The sequence below is a fragment of the Cricetulus griseus genome (genome assembly GCF_003668045.3).
Source record: "Cricetulus griseus strain 17A/GY chromosome 1 unlocalized genomic scaffold, alternate assembly CriGri-PICRH-1.0 chr1_1, whole genome shotgun sequence".
In the NCBI taxonomy this organism is placed as follows: domain Eukaryota; kingdom Metazoa; phylum Chordata; class Mammalia; order Rodentia; family Cricetidae; genus Cricetulus; species Cricetulus griseus.
In genome coordinates, this window is record NW_023276807.1 from 30,582,428 (window position 1) to 30,603,347 (window position 20,920).

Genomic DNA, 20,920 nt, shown 5'->3' on the forward strand with positions numbered 1-20,920 from the left:
AAAAGAGACCAAGAATCCTCTAGAGGGACTGGAGGGACTATTACATCAGACTAGGTTATAATCCAGAATAGATTAGTAATTTGTTATTTTCCCATTGCCCCGGGGCGGGGGGGGGGGATGGAAGAAGAAAGAAAGAAAGAAAGAAAGAAAGAAAGAAAGAAAGGAAGGAAGGAAGGAAGAAAACAAGCACAACAACAAACAACTGAACCAAACACATGTTTGCATATACCTCTGGGGTGGCTTGAGTGCTCCAAGAAACCAGCTGCAGCTACGTATGTACTAGCACAAGTGGATATGCCTTGGGTATGTCTGTGGCTCGGTTTCCTTAACTGTTAAGTGAGAATAAATACTAGTCCTTGGCTCTTCCTGTGTTTAGGCAACAGAGTGTCACACTCAGGGGTCCTTTCAGAGAACAGAGAGCATTGTCTTCCTGTGAGAATGGACATATGAATGGAACAGAGAGTGGAGGGTGCTCAGCCTGGGGCCAGCACCTAGCAGCCATGCCCTTCCATGAAATAGTTGGGCAGACACCCACCTAGGCTGCTGACCTTTGTCCGAGGTGGGCCTTGATTCCTTTTATAAACAAAACTTAAAATTTCCTATCATGTGTATGGATGTTTTCCCTGCATATATGTTTCTGCACCTCACCCAGTGCTCAAGGAAGGCAGGAAGGGGCAATGGATGCCTGAACTGCAGTTATAGCCATTTGTTAGACCCTGTGTAGTACTGAGACTTGAATCTGGGTCCTCTGCAAGAGCAGCCAGTGATGTTAACCACTGAGCCATCTCTTTCCCCTATTTCTTTTTTGAGGATTTCTTTTTATTTATGTTTATACGAATGTGACTGTGTGAGTGTATTAAACACATGTGTACTTCTCCAAGTACATGTGACAGAGAAAAACACAGGAGAACCTACAAACCTCCTGAGCCCAGACCTGCTTTCCATCTTCTCAAAAACCACCCTTGACATCGGCCCCTCTCTGCATGAATTTTGAGACCCAGAGGTGCTGCTAGCTTCACTCTCATCAGCTCCCATGCTGTGCCCAGATGCTGGCAAACCAGGGCTGAGCCATGCTTGCAGAAACTTGTTGGAGGCTGGATTAGAATCTTGGCTCCCCGTTCCTCATCCAGTCTCCATGCCTTGGTAAGACTATATTATTTTCTTAGCTCAAATTGCCATTTCCAACTCATTATTTCTCTATGACGAGAAAACAATATTGGCTCTTATGTAACAGCAACCTCAATGAATCTGGAAGCGATCATGGAATGGGTGGATTTTTTCCCTCCTTAAAAAAAAAAGAGAGAGAGAAAAATAAATTTGAGATTGTTTGCATATGCCTGAGAATATTTATGAACTCTTCCCCTTTTTCCTCATTGCATATTTTACCCAGCACATTTGTGTGTAGTACGGAATAAATCTTTATGGGGAGCAGAGAAGGAGAGGGGAACAGAGCAATTAAAAGACTGGGTATCCATCAAGTTCATGGGATGTTAGTCATCGTGGGTCACTGGGTGCTGCTGTGGCCTGCCTGAGATTAGTTGCCCCAGCCAGTGTCTCTGAGGAAGTCTTTAGTGGCAAGGTCTCTCTCTCTCTCTCTCTCTCTCTCTCTCTCTCTCTCTCTCTCTCTCTCACACACACACACACACACACACACACACACACACACACACACACACACTGAAGGAGTTACTATCCCCTGCCTGTCACCCTGGTCTCTTTCCTATTCATCTTACCAGAGTAGAAAGTTTGCTGTGAGCGTTTTCATGACCAAATGCCATCAGTCAAAAGAGATCATTTAATCCTGTGACTCCAGGACTGAGACAACAGGCAAGAGGGAGGGAGCTGGAAGAGAATGTCTAAGGTGATTTGTTAGCTTGGAGTGTTTCAGCATGTGGGTATGGTGTGTCTGTTTCCCTCTGAGCATCTCTTTCTACATTGTTGGTCACCAACAAGGATTCCCAGGGGCATAGGGGACATAGTCATGGCTATGCATTAAATATTCAACGTGGTGGGCATGCCTGTAATCTTAGCATTAGGGAGGTGGAGACAAGAGGATCATAAGTCCAAGGCCATCTTTGACTAGATAAGTTTCATGATCAAATCTCAGAAACAATTTTAAAAATATAAGTAAGTGCTGGGTGGTGGTGGTGCACGCCTTTAATCCCAGCACTCTAGCACTCGGGATGCAGAGGCAGGAGGATCTCTGTGAGTTCAAGGCCAGCCTAGTCTACAGAGCTAGTTCCAGGACAGGCTCCAAAACTACACAAAGAAACCCTGTCTCAAAAAACCATGTGTGTGTGTGTGTGTGTGTGTGTGTGTGTGTGTGTGTGTGTGTGTGATCAAAGGTAGGAAAGAAAGCTCCACTTTGGGGACTTGACTTCAGAATCGAGGCTACGCAAAATCTGACTTTCTCTGCCGCGTCTTGGAATGTTTAAGAGTGTACAGATTTGAGACTATGGGGGGGGTCACAGGACAGAAGGATGACTGCTGAACTGAGTCACACAGTGACAATGATAACCACTGACTGATTTGGTACAGTCCAGGCCCTTGTATCAGGCACTTTCCCTGAAATATCCTAGTTGAGTGAGCCTAAAAGGGCCCATGTGTGACCTGGGAATCTTCGTTGTCATTACTGAGATGATGTCATTACTGAAACTGTCATGCAATGACATTGAGGAGCTAACCTCTAGTCACAGAGAGGTACCAGGATCAGGGGCACAGGTGGAATTCAGGGTGCCCAAAGCTAATACAATAAGCTTAAACAAGGAAGTGAAAAAGTCATGCCCAAGGTCTTAGAGAGGGCACTTCAGTTAAAGGAACTTGAAGCTGTAACCTCAACAGTGAGTCTATTCTAGGCAAAATACAAATCCTAATCAAGGGTAGCTACAGGTCATGTGACTTCTTTCTGGCTTCTCGTCTCAAGTCTCTACCATGATTAACACCAATTCCAACTTCAATGCCTCTGACCAAGGACATACAGCTGCAGGGTAAGTTGGTGACAAGCAGGGAGCATGCGCAGAATATACATACCATTCATTATGTTGTAATAATGATGTAGGGGACACATCTACATCTGCCATTAAACTTCACCCCTTCCATTTAAAGAGCTCATTAGTTGGACAAATCAGTAGATGATAGTTGGAATCTATCCTAAGCTAGTCTTCCAAGGTCTCCATCATTGCTTCACACCTCTTTGCCAAAATTCATTGCTGTTGGTCTGCAAGGTCTGCAAGAGGCATTTGGAGCTAGGACTTGGAATGTCTCCTTTCCCTTTGCATACTCCTTTGTATACCTTGGTTGATATAAATTGATCAAAATTTAACAAGTATACCCTGTGTTATGGTCATTTTTAAATGTCAACTTGCTGCAACCTAGAATTGCCTGGGAAGAGAGTTTCAATTGAGGATTTATTTAGATCAAGTTGACCAGGAATTATATCGATGGTTCATTGGTATGAAGAAATCTAGCCTATTGTGGGTGGCACCATTCCCTAGGCATGGAGGGGGGCGTGGAGTTGGGGAAGCTGCCTGACTTATACTGGATAGGAAAAGCTAGATAAGAGAGCAAGCCTTCGGGAAGGCAGCCTGGGTATATTTGTTTCGATCTGCTCTTGACTATGGATGAGGGTGTGAATAGCTGTTTCAGTGTGAATTCCCTACAAAGATGACCTGCAATTCAGTAGCACATGCCAAATAAGAGCTTTCCTTCCCAGTAGTGCCTTGTATCAGGCTATTTTAGCCAGACAACAGAAATGAAACTAGAATATTGTGTTATTTCTTTCCTTTTCCCACTGTGATTGGGTTTTTGGCCCACTCTATCACTGAAGGGAGTAGAAGGATTTGAGTAAGCAAACAAACCCAGCATGAAACGCAATCGCTTTGGGGAGAAAAGCATAATAAGTATTGTCTAGTGCCCACCCTCTGCCTTCGCCCATGAATAGTCTGGTAATCCCATCACAGTCTAGACAATCACTGAAGGGAAGTCTAGCATTTTTTCCCAGCCCTTCTCGCTCTATTCTCTAAAACTGGAAACACAAAGCAGATGATGAAGACGAGTTCAAATGCCACACCAGGGAGAAGGAAGTATTGAGAAACTAATGGCCAGCCTCTAGCTGGTTTCCAAACATTCCAGGAAGTGTTCAGCAGCATTGCCTCAGACTGGGGTCCTTCCATTGTCTCAAACAAAGGGCCTGCTATGAAAAGACAAAAGTGGGCGATGTGGGAGTGGCTAGTTAATAGAAGGCACATCTGGGAAGCTGCAACAAGGAGGACAAACCTCCTTGTTTCTCCTCTGGATGGCGATGCCCCCCTTGTATTGGTCTCCATGTGGATCAGCTGGGACTCCTGGGATCTCAGGAGCATGCGGTCAAACAGAGTCTTGGGGGAGAGGGGTTGAGGAGCAGGGCTGATGTCACAAGTACAGTGGTTGATGAACAACCAGCCATCTATTCTGCTGCTACCCTGTCTATTCAAGGTGCGAAGTTTCCATGTTACCTTTCTATGATGAAAAGGTTCTATGCCCATGTGTGTCTAAATGAATTAGTTGCTAATGAATCAGGATAGGACTATAAATGTCTTCTGCCATCTCGTCTTCTTTAGGTGTTCTTTCTTTCAGAGGCATCCCTGGCAGGTGACAGTGTTTATCCAAGTGGAACTGAGTGCACACTGCTAATAGCCATTCCTGTCGGGTGCGTTGGTCTAGCCATTTGGGACAGCTTTGAGCTGTCTGCTGTAGATGTGCCTCCAGTGTGCCACTCTGTTAGCCATTGCACCTCTGCAAGTTTCCCTAAACAGAACTGCTCTCATTCCTATGTCCTGTCTCCTGAAGGCCCCCTCCCATTCTCCAGCTATGTTAGTCAAAGTGAATGCTACCACAAAAACTGGTCCTATCTAAGGACTATTTCTGAGTTATTTTTAATTACTTAATCAGCCCTTTCTGCAAAATTATTGTGTGTGTGCCGTCAATCATTGGCTAAATAGAAGTAGATAAAAGAATAAAATGGAAGTTGCCTAATATTGGACCTGATGGAGATAAGCTCTGGATACTCTGACATGTGCTCTAGCTGCCAGAATTCTTTATTTAATAGAAGGCACATCTTAATCAAAGTAAAAGAAATTTAATCAAATTAAAAGGAATAGCTAGTGTTTTGATTGAATTTAAAAAGTGACTAGTGTTTACTAATTGACTACTTTTTCAGATGTATTAATGCGAGGACAAGCACACACACACACACACACACACACACACACACACACACACACACACACACACACGTGGCCACAGAGGTCAGAAGAGGGTGTTAGATTCCCTAGACCTTAGGGGTGCTCTAGGTAGGGGTGCTGGGAAACAAATTCCAGTCTTGGTAGAGCAGTGACTGCCGGCCATCTCTCCAGCCCTAGGGTTTGCCTTTTTAGGCTATTTAGTACACTTGTATGGAAACATGCTCATAGCTACTAGGGGTTCTATCGTATGTGTTGAAAGGCAGAGCGGTGGCAGGATGTGACTCAGCACACCTGGCCTACTCTGAAGCCCCTGTGACTGTATTTGGTAAGAAGTGAGTTGACCCTTCTCTTGTTCTTCCATGCCAGCCCTTGAGAGGGGCTTGACAAAGGCACTGAAGAAGCTGGATGACTACCTGAACACCCCTCTGCCAGAGGAGATTGATACCAACACCCGTGGGGATGAGAAAGGGTCCCAGCGCAAGTTCCTAGATGGAGATGAGCTGACCCTGGCCGACTGCAATCTGCTCCCCAAGCTGCATGTGGTCAAGGTAAGAGAGGGTCTGTGCATGGGTGTTGCCTTCATCTCAGGCCCCGCCAACTGGGTGGATGAATCAAGGATAGTAACTCCTGGGAGCCAAGATGACCCTGGGCTATGAAGTCAGATCTGTTAGGGACCAAAATCAGCCTTCACAGATTGCTTGGTGACCAGACTCTCTAAGATTCAATTTTCTTAAAAAAAATTTTTAAAAAATGTGTATGTGTGGGTATTTTACATGCATTTATTTATGTACACTGTCTGTGCCTGATGTCCATGGAAGCCAGAAGAGAGCATCAGATACTCTGAAACTAGAGTTAGAGACAGTTGTGAGCTGTCATGTGGTGTTGGGAATTGAACTCTAGCCCTTGAGCATTCATTTATAAAATAGTCATGTGTTGTTTATCTCTGGGGTTATCGTGGGACTTAGCAAGGTATGAAATTGCTTATTATACTGTAGGGGCCCAAAGTATAATAAGTACAATGCCACTGTATAAAGAGCTGTGTCACAGCTTCGTCTCAGAGTTATCCCCGCTGCGCTTTTATACCTGCATTAGATGGTTTCCCATGGGCCATCATAGATCTCTATGCACAGACTCCAGAAGCTCCCTCTGGTACCCGCCTGTCATTTTTCCTGCCCATTGGCTGAAGCAGATGGAGTGGAGCAGAGAGCCCTGCTTTCTCTCACTGCACCTGCTGCCCATCTGCACCACGTACTACCGACCTTCCCTACACAAAAGTCACATTCTGAAAGTGGCGACAGAGGAAATTTTAGGGGTTAGTTCAAACAGTCTCCAGACCCACAATGGTCTGCTTCCTGCTGTGTCTGTGACAGCCTTCTGTGCAATGTGGGGGCCCGTTTCTCCAGAGCAACATGAGACAGCCCCATTCCTCTTTAGATATTGGAAGACAGCATTTGGATCTTCCTGAGTTCTCTATACCGACACCTCTCTTCCTCCCCCTCTGTCTGTGTGTGTGTGTGTGTGTGTGTGTGTGTGTGTGTGTGTGTGTGTGTGTGTGTGTGTGTGTGCGTGTGTGCATATGTGCACATCTAAATCTATGCACAAGGAGGCTACACATTAACATTGGGTGTCTTCTTCAATCCTTCTCCACCTTATTCTTTCAAGACAGTTGGGTCAACTCTCTCCCTGAACTCAGAGCACACCAATTTTGGGAGACTAGCTGGCCAGTGAGCTTTGGGGACCCTCCTGTCTCTGTCTCCCAGTACTGGGATTCCAAGTGTACACCACCACATCTGTTTTTGTACATGAATTAGACTAAGAATCTACACTCAGGTCCTCAAGCTTGCAAAGTAAGTATTTTCTTGGCTCAGCCACCTTTTCAGCTCACCCTGAACCCCATCCTTTTTGATGCTCACTGTGTAGACTCTAGACATGCTCTAGACCCAAGAGCAACATGCAGTAGGGTCTCATGACCAAACAACCCCTGCTTTTACCATGGCCGTGTCTTGACATCTCATTCTGATAGTAGTATCTATGAGACCAGAGCCTTTTTCATGTGTGGTAACCCTTTAATAAATACTAAGGCAATATAACCAGCTACTGTGTGTCTTTTAGGATAGTCATATTATGTCTGCCCCTCACTGAGGAGAAGGCTAGCCTATTGTTCATTGGCAGGGTCTATCAGCGGAAGTACTGAGCTAGATACACAGATTCTCCTCCAATCAGAGCACACGACAGCTTGTGGTGAAGTCACTTAGCTGGCCATCCATGTGTGAGTGAGTGTCCTGCAGCTCTGGGTTAGTGCGAAAACTGGGGAGGGAATCACATGCTTCTAGGGCAGGCCAATACAACACTTGAGTATGAAGACATTTTTAGGCCCAGGGCCAAGCTAAAGATCTCTTGTTAAGACCAGCCAAGTGTGTTACTTTGAAGTTATTAATTATCCCACACCCCACCCACCAAAGTGTGCTTTCTTCTCCTTTCCTGAGGAATAAGCTGAGCCATTAGGTATGTGTGGTGCCCATTCAGTCACACAGCATCATAGTGATATAATGGAAAGATCAGAAGACCCAAGTCTAATTCATCATCTGCCATCAAACTAGCAGAGAGGAATAGGGCAAGTCATTTGATCTTTTTGGATTTCATTTTTCTCGTGCCTAAAAGAAGAGGTGTGGATCAAATCCCCTTGCTTCCTCTCCCTTCCTTCGTTCTCTCCTCTCTACTCCAACATGTTGGGGCAACTCACTTAAGCATCCTTTGTCAAAGTAGGTAAACACAGGGCACTCACAGGCTTCTCCACCATCCTCTGAGTGCCTCAGCTCCATCCAGCCCTAAATGACCAAGTTAATCTCCTGTCCTTGGAGACAGATCAGTGGATTTATAGCTCTGGGAAGCTGGGGATCAGATGGAGGATGGCCCAGGAGGGAACAAAGGCTGGGCCTGGACTCCTGTCTCCTTGGGTTTCTGCTGATCCAGCTTATCAGATCCAGGGACCTAGCAAACCTTTGCAATGCAGAGAGCGTGAAGAGGAGCCAAGGCAGTTTGGCCTCGGACGCCAAAATTTAACGTCGACTGTGGGAGCTAACTGTTTTCATAGGAAACAGCCAATTCAGAGCATGAGCAAGGAAGTTCCTCTGGATGTCAGAGTTCTATGTACCCTCGCTCCTGATTGTCTTCCTGTCACATCTGTCCCCAATCCCAAGATGCTGAGTGGCTGTGGCCCACACTCACTGAGAACCTGGTCTGAACTTCCATGGGTGTGCTTTTCCCGGCTCAGCACAATGTGTTCTCTGTGGGGCAACTTGGAAGAGAAATATACATATAAAGGCAAATGTAGATTCTTTAATTGCATGGCTGCCAATTTCAAGCTAATGAAGATAACCCAGAATACCTTTTCTAGTTTGCTTTTCTGTTGCTCTGATCAAACAATGGCCAAGAGCAACTTGGGTTTTTTTTTTTTTTTTTTTTTTTGGCTTATACTTTCACTTCACAGTCCATCATAAAGAGAAGTCAGAGCAGCAACCTAGAGGCATTCAGTGAAGCAGAGGCCAAGGAGGAACACTGCGGCGTCCATCCTTGACCAGCAAGAAAGATGCCACACCGAGGAATCTTCTTCAAACACAGTTTAATCGGGAACCTCTTTGCTTTGTACAATGTATAATGGAGGCGGCCCCGGGCCGAGGGAGACGGGGCCTGATATAGTCTACATCTACCAATCACCTAACCCTACGTGGCGCGCCAGGATAGGTTGTCTCCAAGCAGAATTAAGAGGATACATGACCTTTACCAAATTTGGAGTTGTTTACCACAGAGAGCGCTCGCCGTCGGGCTGGCGGAGGGTGGAAACCGGCGCCATCTTTTGGGTGTGGTTTTCTGCAGCTCCCTACAGAACACTGCTTACTTGGATTACTCAGTTACCTTTCTGATGTATTCCTGGCAGTCCTGCTCAGAGATGGTACAACCCACAGTGGGCTGGGCACTCTTACATCTATTGACAATCAAGAAAGTGGCCCCACAGACATATCCACAGTGCAACCTGATCAATTTCCTTCTTCTGGATGCCTCTAGTTAATGCAAAGTTGGCAAAAAAAAAAACTAACCAGTACAGTTCTTACTGAGCACTGGGCTTGAAACCCAGCACCACAAAACCAAAGAAATCAAACCCCAAATTAAAATGCTAACACTCACACAATATGGCTTTATCAATCAGTATAAAATATCCCCTGACCTCCATTTCTTTGAGATCAGCTGGTGTAGAATCCAAATAAATGGTCCAGGTTGTTCTCTAATTTGAGATCTCCCTGCCTCAGTCTCATGAGTATTTGTATTACAAGTTCATGACTTCATGCACAACAGCTCTTAGTAGATTCATCCACTTTACTTTGTGCCATTTTTATCCCACCTGGCTAATTCCAACTAGTTCCCTTAGTCAGGAAATCATCACTGTTTAGATTTGCTCCAAGCCAAGAAAATCTCTTCTCAAAGGGCCCTGGTCAAACTGCAAGGCTCTCCCCTTGTAGTAACCAGAGGGAGATCTGGAACAACTGGTGGTTAGTGTTGACCTTTTCTTACTGGTCACACTCAAGCAGGACAGAACATTGTAGGTGGCTTCTTTGGGGTTCACTGCCAGAAAAGGATAATTTCTTATCAAGAAGTTCTTCATCTTGAAGAACAGATGTACCTGGAGGCAGCTGCTTGGAGGCAGATGTACCTGGAGGTACCTGCTTGGAGGCAGCTGCTTTCTCAGGGACCACACCAGAGTCGTGGAAATGGGTTAACATGGAGCCCTGCAGATGTGGGTCCTGCAGAGATGAAACCTGGGCTTTGAGGTGAGAGAGAAGGTTGACTGTTGGGAGCCAACCCTCTGCAGCTGAAGCCCTGCCATGCCCTGTTCTTTCTGAGCTGGCACAACATAGTTTTAGGTGTAGGAACAAAATAACAAACAGTTCTCATGGCTGCCATGGAGAAAAACAGTAGACCCACTGATAGGGGTGTGTGCCTCCTGCCCTGGCTTCCAGCCTTGATGCAGGATATAGTAACTTTTTTTCAGAATCTGCAAATTTCCTGGTGAGGCACAAGTAGGGTGTTCACAACCCCAAAGTTACAACAACAAAGCAAACTGAGGGACAGATTTAGAGGTGAGCATAGGTTTTGAGGAATGGAGGTACGGAGGGGGTCACTCATTACTTACTACACAGGAACATGGGGCCATCCACAAAGTCTGAGACCTAAGACTAGAATAGTTGAGGCATACCTGCTCTTTCTCAAAGGGAAGAGGCAGATGGAGAAGGCAAGGTACTTTGATGAGTATTAGGAGGAGGATGGACATAAAGACAGAGAACCCCTGTGAGAAGCTAACATTTTGAGTCTGAATGAGACTGAGGACCTAACCCTGGACAAATGTGCATAGGGGCCTTTCCCTTTCCAACACAGGCGATGAAATGTTCAAGTGCTATAGCAGGCAGCACTCTTCTGTCTGAACTGGCAGAGAGAGGCAGGACAAAAGCAGAGGGACTTGGAACCCAAGGCAGTGTCTTGGGTCTTTCTGGATATCTGAGCACCAGGGTGTCATTCTCTGAGTGCAACAGTAGGAGGTCACAGATTATTAACTGGCACTTAGGGCCTGGGATCTGAATTGCCTTGATTCTCCATCATTTGCATAGATCTGCATGGAAGGGAGAATTATGGGGAGAGCAGGAACCACCACACACATTCCTGATTGCTCAGCGGCCAGCAATCTTAACAACAGTCCCAATAACCTGCAGTGGTCCTCACCCTTCCTAATGCTGTGACCATTTAAAATGGTTCCTCACTGTGTGGCGACCACCAACCATGAAAGTATTTTCTTGCTACTTCGTAACTGTAATTTTGCTACTGTCACAAATCATAATGTAAATATCTATGTTTTCAGTGACCCCTACGGAAGGGTCCCTTGACCCCCAAAAGGGTCACAACCCACAGGTTGAGAACCCCTGTGACATGTCATGAGTCTTTCAATCCTCTCTGTCTTCAGTTTGCTCATTGCTAACTAATTTTTTCACCTTTAAAATGCAAGGATTTGGAAGACAAGATATGTGACTTAATGTGGAGGGTTTGCATAGCATGCATGAGGGGCTTGGGTTCAATCCTCTGCAACACACACACACACACACACACACACACACACACACACACACACACGCACACACACACACGCACACACCACAGAATGGTTTCATCACATATAACTCGATGCACCTTGTCTGATGGTGGGATAAGTGAGGACACCAAAGATTAGATTCAACTGTTTATCCAAACCTTATTTACTAAATGTCTGTGCCTCTCCCTTCTCTTCTGAACAATAGGAACATGACCATTGCAGGGTGCTTTAGATGCTTAAGTAGCTTTCACCAAGTTCTGAGTAGCTTAACACAATACCCAGATGAGAGCAGGCTCGTGAGCCAGTGTTGTCAGCTGTCACTATTCCAATCTACATGGCCATTAGGGTCTAGAAATGAAAACACGGTCAATGGCTCCAAGCTCAACAGCTGCTTACCAGCTTGGGAGGAGAAAAGGATGCTGTCATTATATTTGTGACTCAGGACAGAATGTACCTTATTGTTGCACGGGACTCTTGGATCTGGAGTGAGAGCCTGGAAGGGACGTGTGCTCTCCCTGGTGTAGAAGGGTCCCAGGAATGAGCTTTTCATGCAATAGGCTATCGTTGTCCACTCTTTGGCATAATTTCCTGGGGACTCTATATCATCCATATGGGAAGGAAAGAGAAACCCTCACACAGAAGAGCAGGGTGTCCCTGAGCAGCAGGATATCAGGGCCCATGGTTTCACTCTCCACTCTCTAGAGAAAATGAAGGAAGTAAGAAGCAGAACCCTTAGAGAGATACTGCTCTCTGCTACCTCTGCATGACCCTGAGGGCCACAAGCAACACTAACTAATGAGCATGTTCCAAAGAAGAGTGAATACAGAGGCCGCTTGTTAAAAATATATATGAAGAATTTGCTGATATTAACACAGCAATAAACCAAGAGCAAGGCCCTTCTGTGTACAAAGGAAGGCGCTGAGAGAACTATGTCCAGAAAGTTGTCCTGACTACATAGACCTTATTCAAAAAGCCACCCCACCCACCTCCATGTAGTAAAGAAATAAATTCATGAAAACAGGCACACGCCATGTCCCAGTGAATCTTATGAGACAATGGCTGTTGAATGTTGACTGCACATTAGGCTCTCCTCTAAGCATTTCATCAGGACCCACTCACCCATTTCCACAAGGTAAGTCCTATTATCACCTCCAGGTCAGAGAAAAACAAATTAGGGCTCAGAAAGGTGTCATGAATCTGTCCTTGGTCACAGCTGTCAGATTGTCAGGATTACGAATGCAGTCAGCTGGGACCCAGAAGTAGCCCTCTAACCACTGACACCACCATTTCCCATTTCCAGCAACACAAACCCCACTTCTCCAAAAATCCCGGTCTATGTCCCATAAGTGTGGGGACACAGGAAACAATTAGAGACCAGGATTGTCCCATTCCCACAGCACATCTGGAACCTACATATATATTCTAATACCTCGCTCACTTTTCTGGGTCCCCCCCCACCATCACACAAAAGATAAGGATGCTTATTCAAAGCAAGGCAGAAGAGGGACCAAAAATGAAGAAAACTTGAACCAAGCAAGGTAGCATGTATCTGTAATCCTTGTCCTTGGGAGATGGAGGCAGGACGATTGGGAATTCAAAGTCACATCGAAGTTTGAGGTTAGTGTGGACTATGTGAACATGAATACTCTACTGGTAATATGCTTGGGGATGTCATACATGTTTCTCCAAATATGTTATACTGTACACCAACTATGTCTGTCATAAAATTTTTCCATATCACTTGGGAAAGCACATTTTTTTTCATTTTCATGTATGTATGTATGTATGTGTGTGTGATGTGTGCATATGTATGTTTGCATGCCTGTAGGCATGTATGTGCACGGGTGCATATAAACATGAATGTGTATGCATGTGGAGACCCGAGGTTGATGTCAGGAGTCATCCTTGATTTCTCTTCCACTTGACTCATTAAGTCAGGCTCTCTCAATCAAACCCAGAGCTTGCTGATATGGGTAGTCTTTCTAGCCAGCTTCTCTGGGCCACACTGCATGCAGATGTACCCAATATGCACAGCCACCCATGAAACTATGGCCCTAATACCTGTGTCCTGCCTTCACACCACCTATGTCTTGTCATCGTTGTTTAGATTGTGGCTAAGAAGTACCGAAACTATGACCTCCCAGCTGAGATGACAGGCTTGTGGCGGTACCTCAAGAATGCCTATGCACGGGATGAGTTCACCAACACCTGTGCAGCTGACAGCGAGATTGAGCTGGCCTACGAAGATGTTGCCAGACGCCTCAGCCGATCCTGAGCTCAGCTGTCTGGCCCGATTCTGCTGCAGAGGAATTCTACAACTCCCAAAGGCCTTCAACTCCACAGACTCATCTTCCTCATTGCCTTGAGGAAAGATTTAAAAGAAAAAAAATTAGGCCACATCTTGCTGGCACCCCTGAAATCAACTCCAGCCTGCTACCTTCTAAGATCAGTGCCATCCTTCTGCCTTGTCCCGCAGGAGCCTGGCAAGAGGAGAGGACACAGCAGCAGGTCTTCCCGCCTGCTGGCCGGATCTAGGGTCAGTGTATCTGGGGTCAGTTTGGAGAGCGTCCCAGGGATTGTCACTGGTCCCTTCTGCCAATATCATAACACTTTTCCAGATGCTTTAGCAACTCCAATGCCAGCTTCTCTCCCACCCCCACCTTCCCAATAACTGCAAGGCCACAGACGAATATGATCAGTAGGGAGTGATCCATGCTTTGATTGGGATACAGTGCTGGGGGGGCTGGGGCTCAGCTGGGTGTGGCTCTGGGAATCTAGCAGAGCAGTTACAGCTGCTCACTATTTCTGACAGAGGGCCATATTGTCATGTCCCCTTGGATACACCTCAATTTCCTGCAGTGCTGGGACCTGGTGTAATATGAATGAATATGTCCTGGCCAGCACTGATCCCACCTTTCTGTCTGACTCCATTTTGCCACAAAGGCAGTTGACCTATAATTCTAAACTGAGGTGACCCAACTGGAGAGAGACTTCTGGGAAGCAATGTTGATGCCAAAAGGTCCAGCAGGGTCTACAGCCACAGGGGTCACTGACTTAAGAGTAGTCATTCACTGGAGCTTACGTGAGTGGGTGTGACTGTGTTCTTCAATGAGTGGCTTTGGGTTGGAGAAAGAGATGGGAGGGGGAGGAGGAGGGACGGGAGGAGATAAAGTTGTGAGTTTGATGTGTAGCCTAGTAAACCTTTAGAGCAATCTTCTCTCTCATCTAAATATTAGACGGTATTAGGACACACCTACCAACCATAAAGCATTGGCCAAAAAACGTCTTCCAGGCCCTTCCTAGTCACTTCCAGATCTGGGCTGCCGCCTGACTGTGCTCAGGCTTCTAGTTTCTTCAGCCCCAGCCTCTGATGGCAGAGAAATTCTATTAGGGAATGGGTGAGCAAGGGCTACCTTAGGAAGAAAGTTCATGGGTCTTTCTGACTGGGAAGCCACAACTTGAATTTGGAAAATATACACTGTCCTGGGTTGATTTTCCCACCATCAGAATTTTAAGAACAAAAGGCAATATTTTTTTTAAGCTAATATTGCTCTCCTTAGTCATTCTCCTTGTGTTTTACCTACAAAGTTCATGGGGCCTGAACATGGGAACCTGGGATGACCAGGAGCCATATATGACAAATGAGTTAATCATTAGCTCTTCCTCAACCAGTGAGCTAGTGAGCGCCTGGGAGAAATCCATCCACTGGGCCTCAACTCCAACAATCCTGCCTTCTGTGTCGTTGCCAGTGGAGGGCGAGGCTCCTGAGGGCCGGAAAGCCCCTGGACTTGGCTCATTACTCTGGAGGGTGGGGCAGCACGGGTCCTTTCCATAGAAACATCAACATGTGCTAACAGCTAACAGCCACTGGGCCCACCTGCCTCTAGGGATCGCCAAAGCAAAGCGTGACCATTGATCTGAGAAGGGAGGAAGCAGGAGGTCTCCCTAGCCCATTGGGGAAGAGGACTCTCTCTGCCTGCTAGGTCATTTTGTAAACCTGAAAGGGCTTTGAAGATGCAGCAAAATGAGTTGATTCATTTCCACCCTACAGGAACCTTTCCACAGGCTCTCTGCAAGCTTCCCCTGGGGATGTTTAAAAGTGTAGCACTGCTGAGGGAACAGCCCTTTACTGCAGGGAAGAGCCCCCAGTGGTCCTGGGGCGGTGGGGAGGGGGGGGACGACTTCCGGAACCATCCAGAAGGCTGTTTAATTAGTAGGAAACCATGCTGTTCTCAGGAATTCTTCCCAGAATTCATAAGCAAGCAGGGCTAACTCCAGGCAGCTCCCAGCCCCCGTGTCCTGCAGGTGGACTGATAATGAAGACATGAAGATCAGTATACATAATAGACAGGCCCCAGGGGGAGGGGAGAATTCTCAGGACCCTCATGGGATAGTCTGAACCCAGAAGTCGGCAAGTCAATACTGATTCTAAAAGGTCCTCCTGTTTTATAACAATATTTAAGCAATGTGGAGTATTACAGGATCAGTCATAACCCCTTTAAAGAGAGACATGATTATAGAATGGAGGCTTTGCCAAGTACTTGAATTCAGAAATAATTTAATGTCAGATAATCATAATTAGACTGACCAGTGTTTTAGGACATAATTGTCATGTGTATAAAAATAGCAATAAAGCAAATGATGATTAACCCCTTCCCCCACCCCCAGAAGAGACTTTTCTCCTGAGGCTCCAGCTTCTTTGGACCTTGGCCTTAACCTTGTCAAGTGTTTGATTCACCATCTGCAGCCGGTGGTGAGGTTCCAAGTCCCAGCCCAGACTGTGTGCAAGGGTTTGCAGTGCGGACACTACCTGCAGAGCCTGGATAGGAGCTGTTCTGGAAATGCCAGTCCTGCAAGAAGCATTGGGGTGACAGAGAAAGGGAAGCTATTTGAGGGAGCTATTTCCTTTGTATTCATTTCTCACCCCGGATTGTCATATGGCAATCTTGTGTGTGTAAAGAGGTAAGTGGAAGTTGAGACAGACAGACAGACAGAGCCTAGAGTCAGATTCAGAATTACTGAGTTGAGTGTGTCTACCTATTTAAAACTGCCTGTGTCTTAGATTGACCCAGAGAAAAGGCTTTCATTAAGATATTAGTAACTATATACAATAAGATAGAAAAGTGAGTTTTTGGTTGTTTCAGAACATTTCAGTGCTGTGAAAAAGAAAATCCCTGCTAATCTTCAGGGTCACAGGCATGTGTATATCTCACCTTTTAAATGGGAGATCTAGATAGGCTCCTGGCATCAAACAAATCAATTGCAAAGTAGAAAAGAGTCAGTCTGTTTATTTGACCAGACAATCTTAAACTAGTTCCAGCTTTCTGGTAGATGGCACTGTCCCTGGTGTTCCCCTCTGGAGCTGATGGGACCAGACAGGATCTTGATCTTTTTATCAAAAAGAAGATGCTCCAAGAATGAGGTTTGGACCATGTTTCTGGTGCCTTCTGGTTCTTGTGAGATGAGGCAACAGTAGTGAAGACAGCACCTGTGCTTAGAGGTGGGCATTATGCAGAGAGAGAGAAAGAGCCCTAAGCATTTTAGGACCATCCTGGAATAGAGCATGCCTGGCACAGACAAATGCTGACTATTTAAGAGTGCCAAGAACCTGCCAGGCCCAGACAAATTATATTATGAAGGAAGACAAGGCAGAGTGTACCATCACTAAGAGAGTTTGCATCTACAATCAAATCATTCTAGAAGCAATAGGTATCTGGTAGGTGCTTCAGGGGTTTCCCTCCATCCCTCTATGGTCCAGAAGTCAATTCAGCAGCAAAATCAATCAGGAAACTAATGTGGCCCTGCTTGGAAACAAGAAACATTAACTAGTGGTTGAAACTATGTATAGTGATTCTCAAGGGTTATATTTCAAAATCTGTACATTTGTATCATAAAAAGTCACATATATTATACCTATATATGACATTAAGAAAGACCTTTAGTTACTGGGAAGGAAAGTAGTGTGCCTATGAAGCACCAGATTCTACTGTTGGGACAACGTTCAGGATCTTGTCATTGGCCATGGGGCCCTTCGACAGACAGGCCAGTGACCTTGTAGCCACTGCTCTCTACCACTCAAACTAACAGCTTGTGCCGAGTTCTAAGCACATTCTCTTGCCACTTTACAATATTCCTTTCTCAGCCTAGTTTCAAGACACTTTCATCTTTTTAGTAAGTATGAATCAAACTGCAAAACCCTATTTAATGTTGTTGAAGGAAATAGATCTGTTCTACACTACCACCATATACACTACCAAAAATAAACAAAGCTTTGTTCCCGTATTGGGTTTGAGTTAAACTGTATTTTCTATAAAATCAGTCTGATGTTTGCAAAGCAATTTTGAAGACATGGTATTTTTGTATATAGCTAAAGGTTGACCAAGAATATATTCATAGAAAATATCAGGCTAGGATCTAGCTTGCTTGGTAGAATGTTTGCTTAGTATGCATGAAGCCTTGGGTCAGATCTCCAGCACTACATATTCAGGCTTGGTAGTGAACTTGTAATCCCGGCTCTAGGGAGGTGGAGGCAGGAGGATAAGAAGTTCAAGGTCAACTACATAGCAAATTGGAGGCCAACCTGCTATATGAGACCCTGTCTCAAAACAAAGCAACAAAATAAAAACAAGCAAAGTATTCAGCTGCTGTTTAAAATTGTCCTCCCTACCCCACCCCAGTCACCTAGTTTTACCATTTTGTAAACTGAGGAATAAACTAACTTAGCAAATGTAATGAATGTAGATGCTCCAAATGGTGGTAACTCACTTTTCTTGAGACCCTTAATGGTGGTAAGAACGGGCCTTGCTTTCAAGCCTTACTAAATGTAACATGCCTTTGAATACACACCAAGTCAAATGTATTCTTTGTATGTTGAGCCAGCTATAAATGCATTTCCCAGACTTGATTGGTATTGACTGATTCAAATAAAGCTGGTTTATTTTCAAATACTACAAAAAAGATCTCCGGACTTCTTTGAGGAGAGGTTAGGCTATTTTAAATGAGAGCATACAATTTCTCTCTTTTCAAATAAAGTTTGTTTTCTTTTACATGAAATGTGGTCATTGTTTTAAAACTCAAAACTAAAAAAAATATAAAGGTGGGATTGGGTGTGGCTCTGTAGTAGAGCCCCATAGTGCAAGATGCCAAAGATTTGATCCACAGGATGGATAGAAAGAAAAGGGGGAGGGGGAGAAAGAGGGAGGAAGAAATAAGGGTGGAATAAAGAAAGGAAAAGAAAAGAGGAGGAAGGAAAAATGAAGGAAGGGAAGGGAAGGGAAGAGAAAAGCAGGGAATCAAAAGACTTTTTCTGTAACTGTCCCAGCTCCATCTTTTAAAGTAGGCAGGCTGTAAGTTCTCTGATAGCACATGGGTGAGATAAAACATTATACCCTTACAAGCCACCCTTCACATTTCCTCTCCACATTGTCATAACCAGAAGTAGACCAGCAAGTTACAGTCTAGTGTGAGTTAAACTAGTAATCTATTTGTGCCCAAAGCTCCCTCCTGGTTCTAATGAGCCCCATCTCATCCCAGCTCTAAGCTTCCAGTCTTAGCATCACATCACTGACTCAGGACTGAGGTTCCCATAGTCTCTGAAGCCATCGTGAGCTCTGATGAGGCCACCTATGAGCTAAGGTCTTGGCTATCTTATAGGGTCTCTGTCCAGTGAAAATAGCCTTTGAGAATCTTAGAAGTTATTGAACAGCTGCCATCAGGTGCCACCAATGGGTATGTGTGGTGGTTTTACTAGGAAACTATGGTCCCCATAGACTCATGTGTTTAAATGCCTGGTCATAGGGAATGGCACTATGACGAGGTGTGGTCTTGTTGGAGTAGGTGCAGCCTTATTTGAGGAAGTGTGTCACTGTGGGAGTGGACCTTGAGATCTCATATGCTCAAGGTACACCCAATGTAGTACTCATTCTCCTTACCCTGCCTGTGGGGCAAGATGTAGAACTCTCAGCTCCTTCTCCAACACTATGTCTTCCTGAATATGCCATGTTCTGCCATGATGATTATAGACTAAACCTCTATAACTGTAAGCCAGGCCCAATTAAATATATTTTTTCATAAGAGTTGCTGTGGTCATGGTGTCTCTAGTAGGAGCATGGAAGACAGTGGTGCTGAAGGTAACTTAAACTGTAGGGGCCTGGCTCAAGAGATGTCAGAGGAGAAGAATTTTATTATGTGACCTAGAGACTGTTCTTGTGATATTTTGGTGAAGAATGTGGCTGCTTTTCACCCTTGTCCAAAAGTCTGCCTGAGGCTAAAGTGAAGCATTTTGGATTAATTCCACTGGCAAAGGAAATCTCAAAACAGCCTAGTATAGACTCCGTTATGTGATTACTAGTGTTCACTCTTATGAAGATTTATAATCTAAAGGAGTGAGCTGAGCAGGTAAAAATACAAAATGTACAAACTGAGAAGAAAGGGGTTACCAGGAAGTAGGATGGAGCTAAGTCCCATGTTCAAGGAGATAAATTGATCAAAGAAAAGCCAGATGTTAAATGGAATAAAGGGAGTGGAATAAAGGCAAAACTCCAACCAACTAAGCTTCCAACCTATGAAAAGAAATTCAAGAAAAGCTTAGAGTCCAGTGTTGTTGTGCATACATTTAGTCCCAGCACTCAAAAGGCAGAGGCTGGTAAATCTCTAAGTTCAAGGCCAGCCTGGTACACAGAGTGAGTTCCAGGACCTCCAAGTTTAGACAGTGAAGGAAACCATGGAAAACAGAAAGCTAATGAAGAAGTAATTGAAGGAGGGAGGAAGCCATGTTCAGCAAACAGTCCTAAAATACAGCTGAACTTGGCAGCTTTGCTCACATGGTTTTGGTTTTAGAGTCAAAGACAGAAGAAAGGAGTTATGGAATATCCCTCCATGACTAGGGAAAGCTGTTGAGGACGGGTGTCTGGCAGGGGTGTCACTGAATGGAGGCCCAGAAAGGCCACTGCATAAAGCTGTGAACTTGAGGCCTGGGTTGCTTTGGAGACCCCGGGATGCTGGAGATACCAGTGTCATGGGATATCTGTCAAAGAAAGCCAAGAGTGGAACCAGCTCAAGAGAAAGAAGTGGGCTGCAGTCAACAAAGTTAAAAGGAATTGGGGATCTGAAGAGCATTTTGACATCAGACATGGCAATGCAGAGTTTGGAGTTTTCCCAGATGGTTTTCAGCCTTGTTTTGGTCCTGTATTTCCTCACTATGCTCTTCTCCCTACCTTTTGCAAAGGTAGTGTATATCCTGTGCCACTGTATGTTGTAAGTATGTGATCTGCTTTACAATTTTAAGTTTTACAGGAATTGCAGTTAAGAGCTTGCATGATCTCTTAGAAAAGACTTTGGACTTTAGACTTTTAAACAATGTTGAGACCGTTATAGCCTATGGGGACTTTTGACATTGGACTGGGTGCATTTCTGCATTCTGTTATGGCCTATGGGGGCCAGGGAGTGGGAAGTGATAGTCAGAATAAGAATGGTCCTCACAGACTCAGGTGTTTGAACGCTTGGCCAGAGGGAATGGTATTATTAGGAAGTGTGGCCTTGTTGGAGTAGGTGTGGCCCTGTT

General features: G+C 45.1%; 1 protein-coding gene across 2 annotated transcripts in view; it reads left to right on the top strand.

The window, feature by feature from the left end:
* The window catches only part of Clic5 (chloride intracellular channel 5), a 147,770-nt gene extending 129,453 nt beyond the window's left edge, over positions 1–18,317 (top strand). For both annotated transcript variants that reach the window (XM_027387439.2, XM_027387440.2), the window contains exons 5-6: positions 5,589–5,770; positions 13,466–18,317. In XM_027387439.2, the coding sequence (XP_027243240.1) occupies positions 5,589–5,770; positions 13,466–13,633 (350 nt within the window). In that variant the 3' untranslated portion in view covers positions 13,634–18,317. The remainder of the gene's footprint in view (positions 1–5,588; positions 5,771–13,465) is intronic.
* The last annotated feature ends 2,603 nt before the right edge of the window (positions 18,318–20,920 follow it).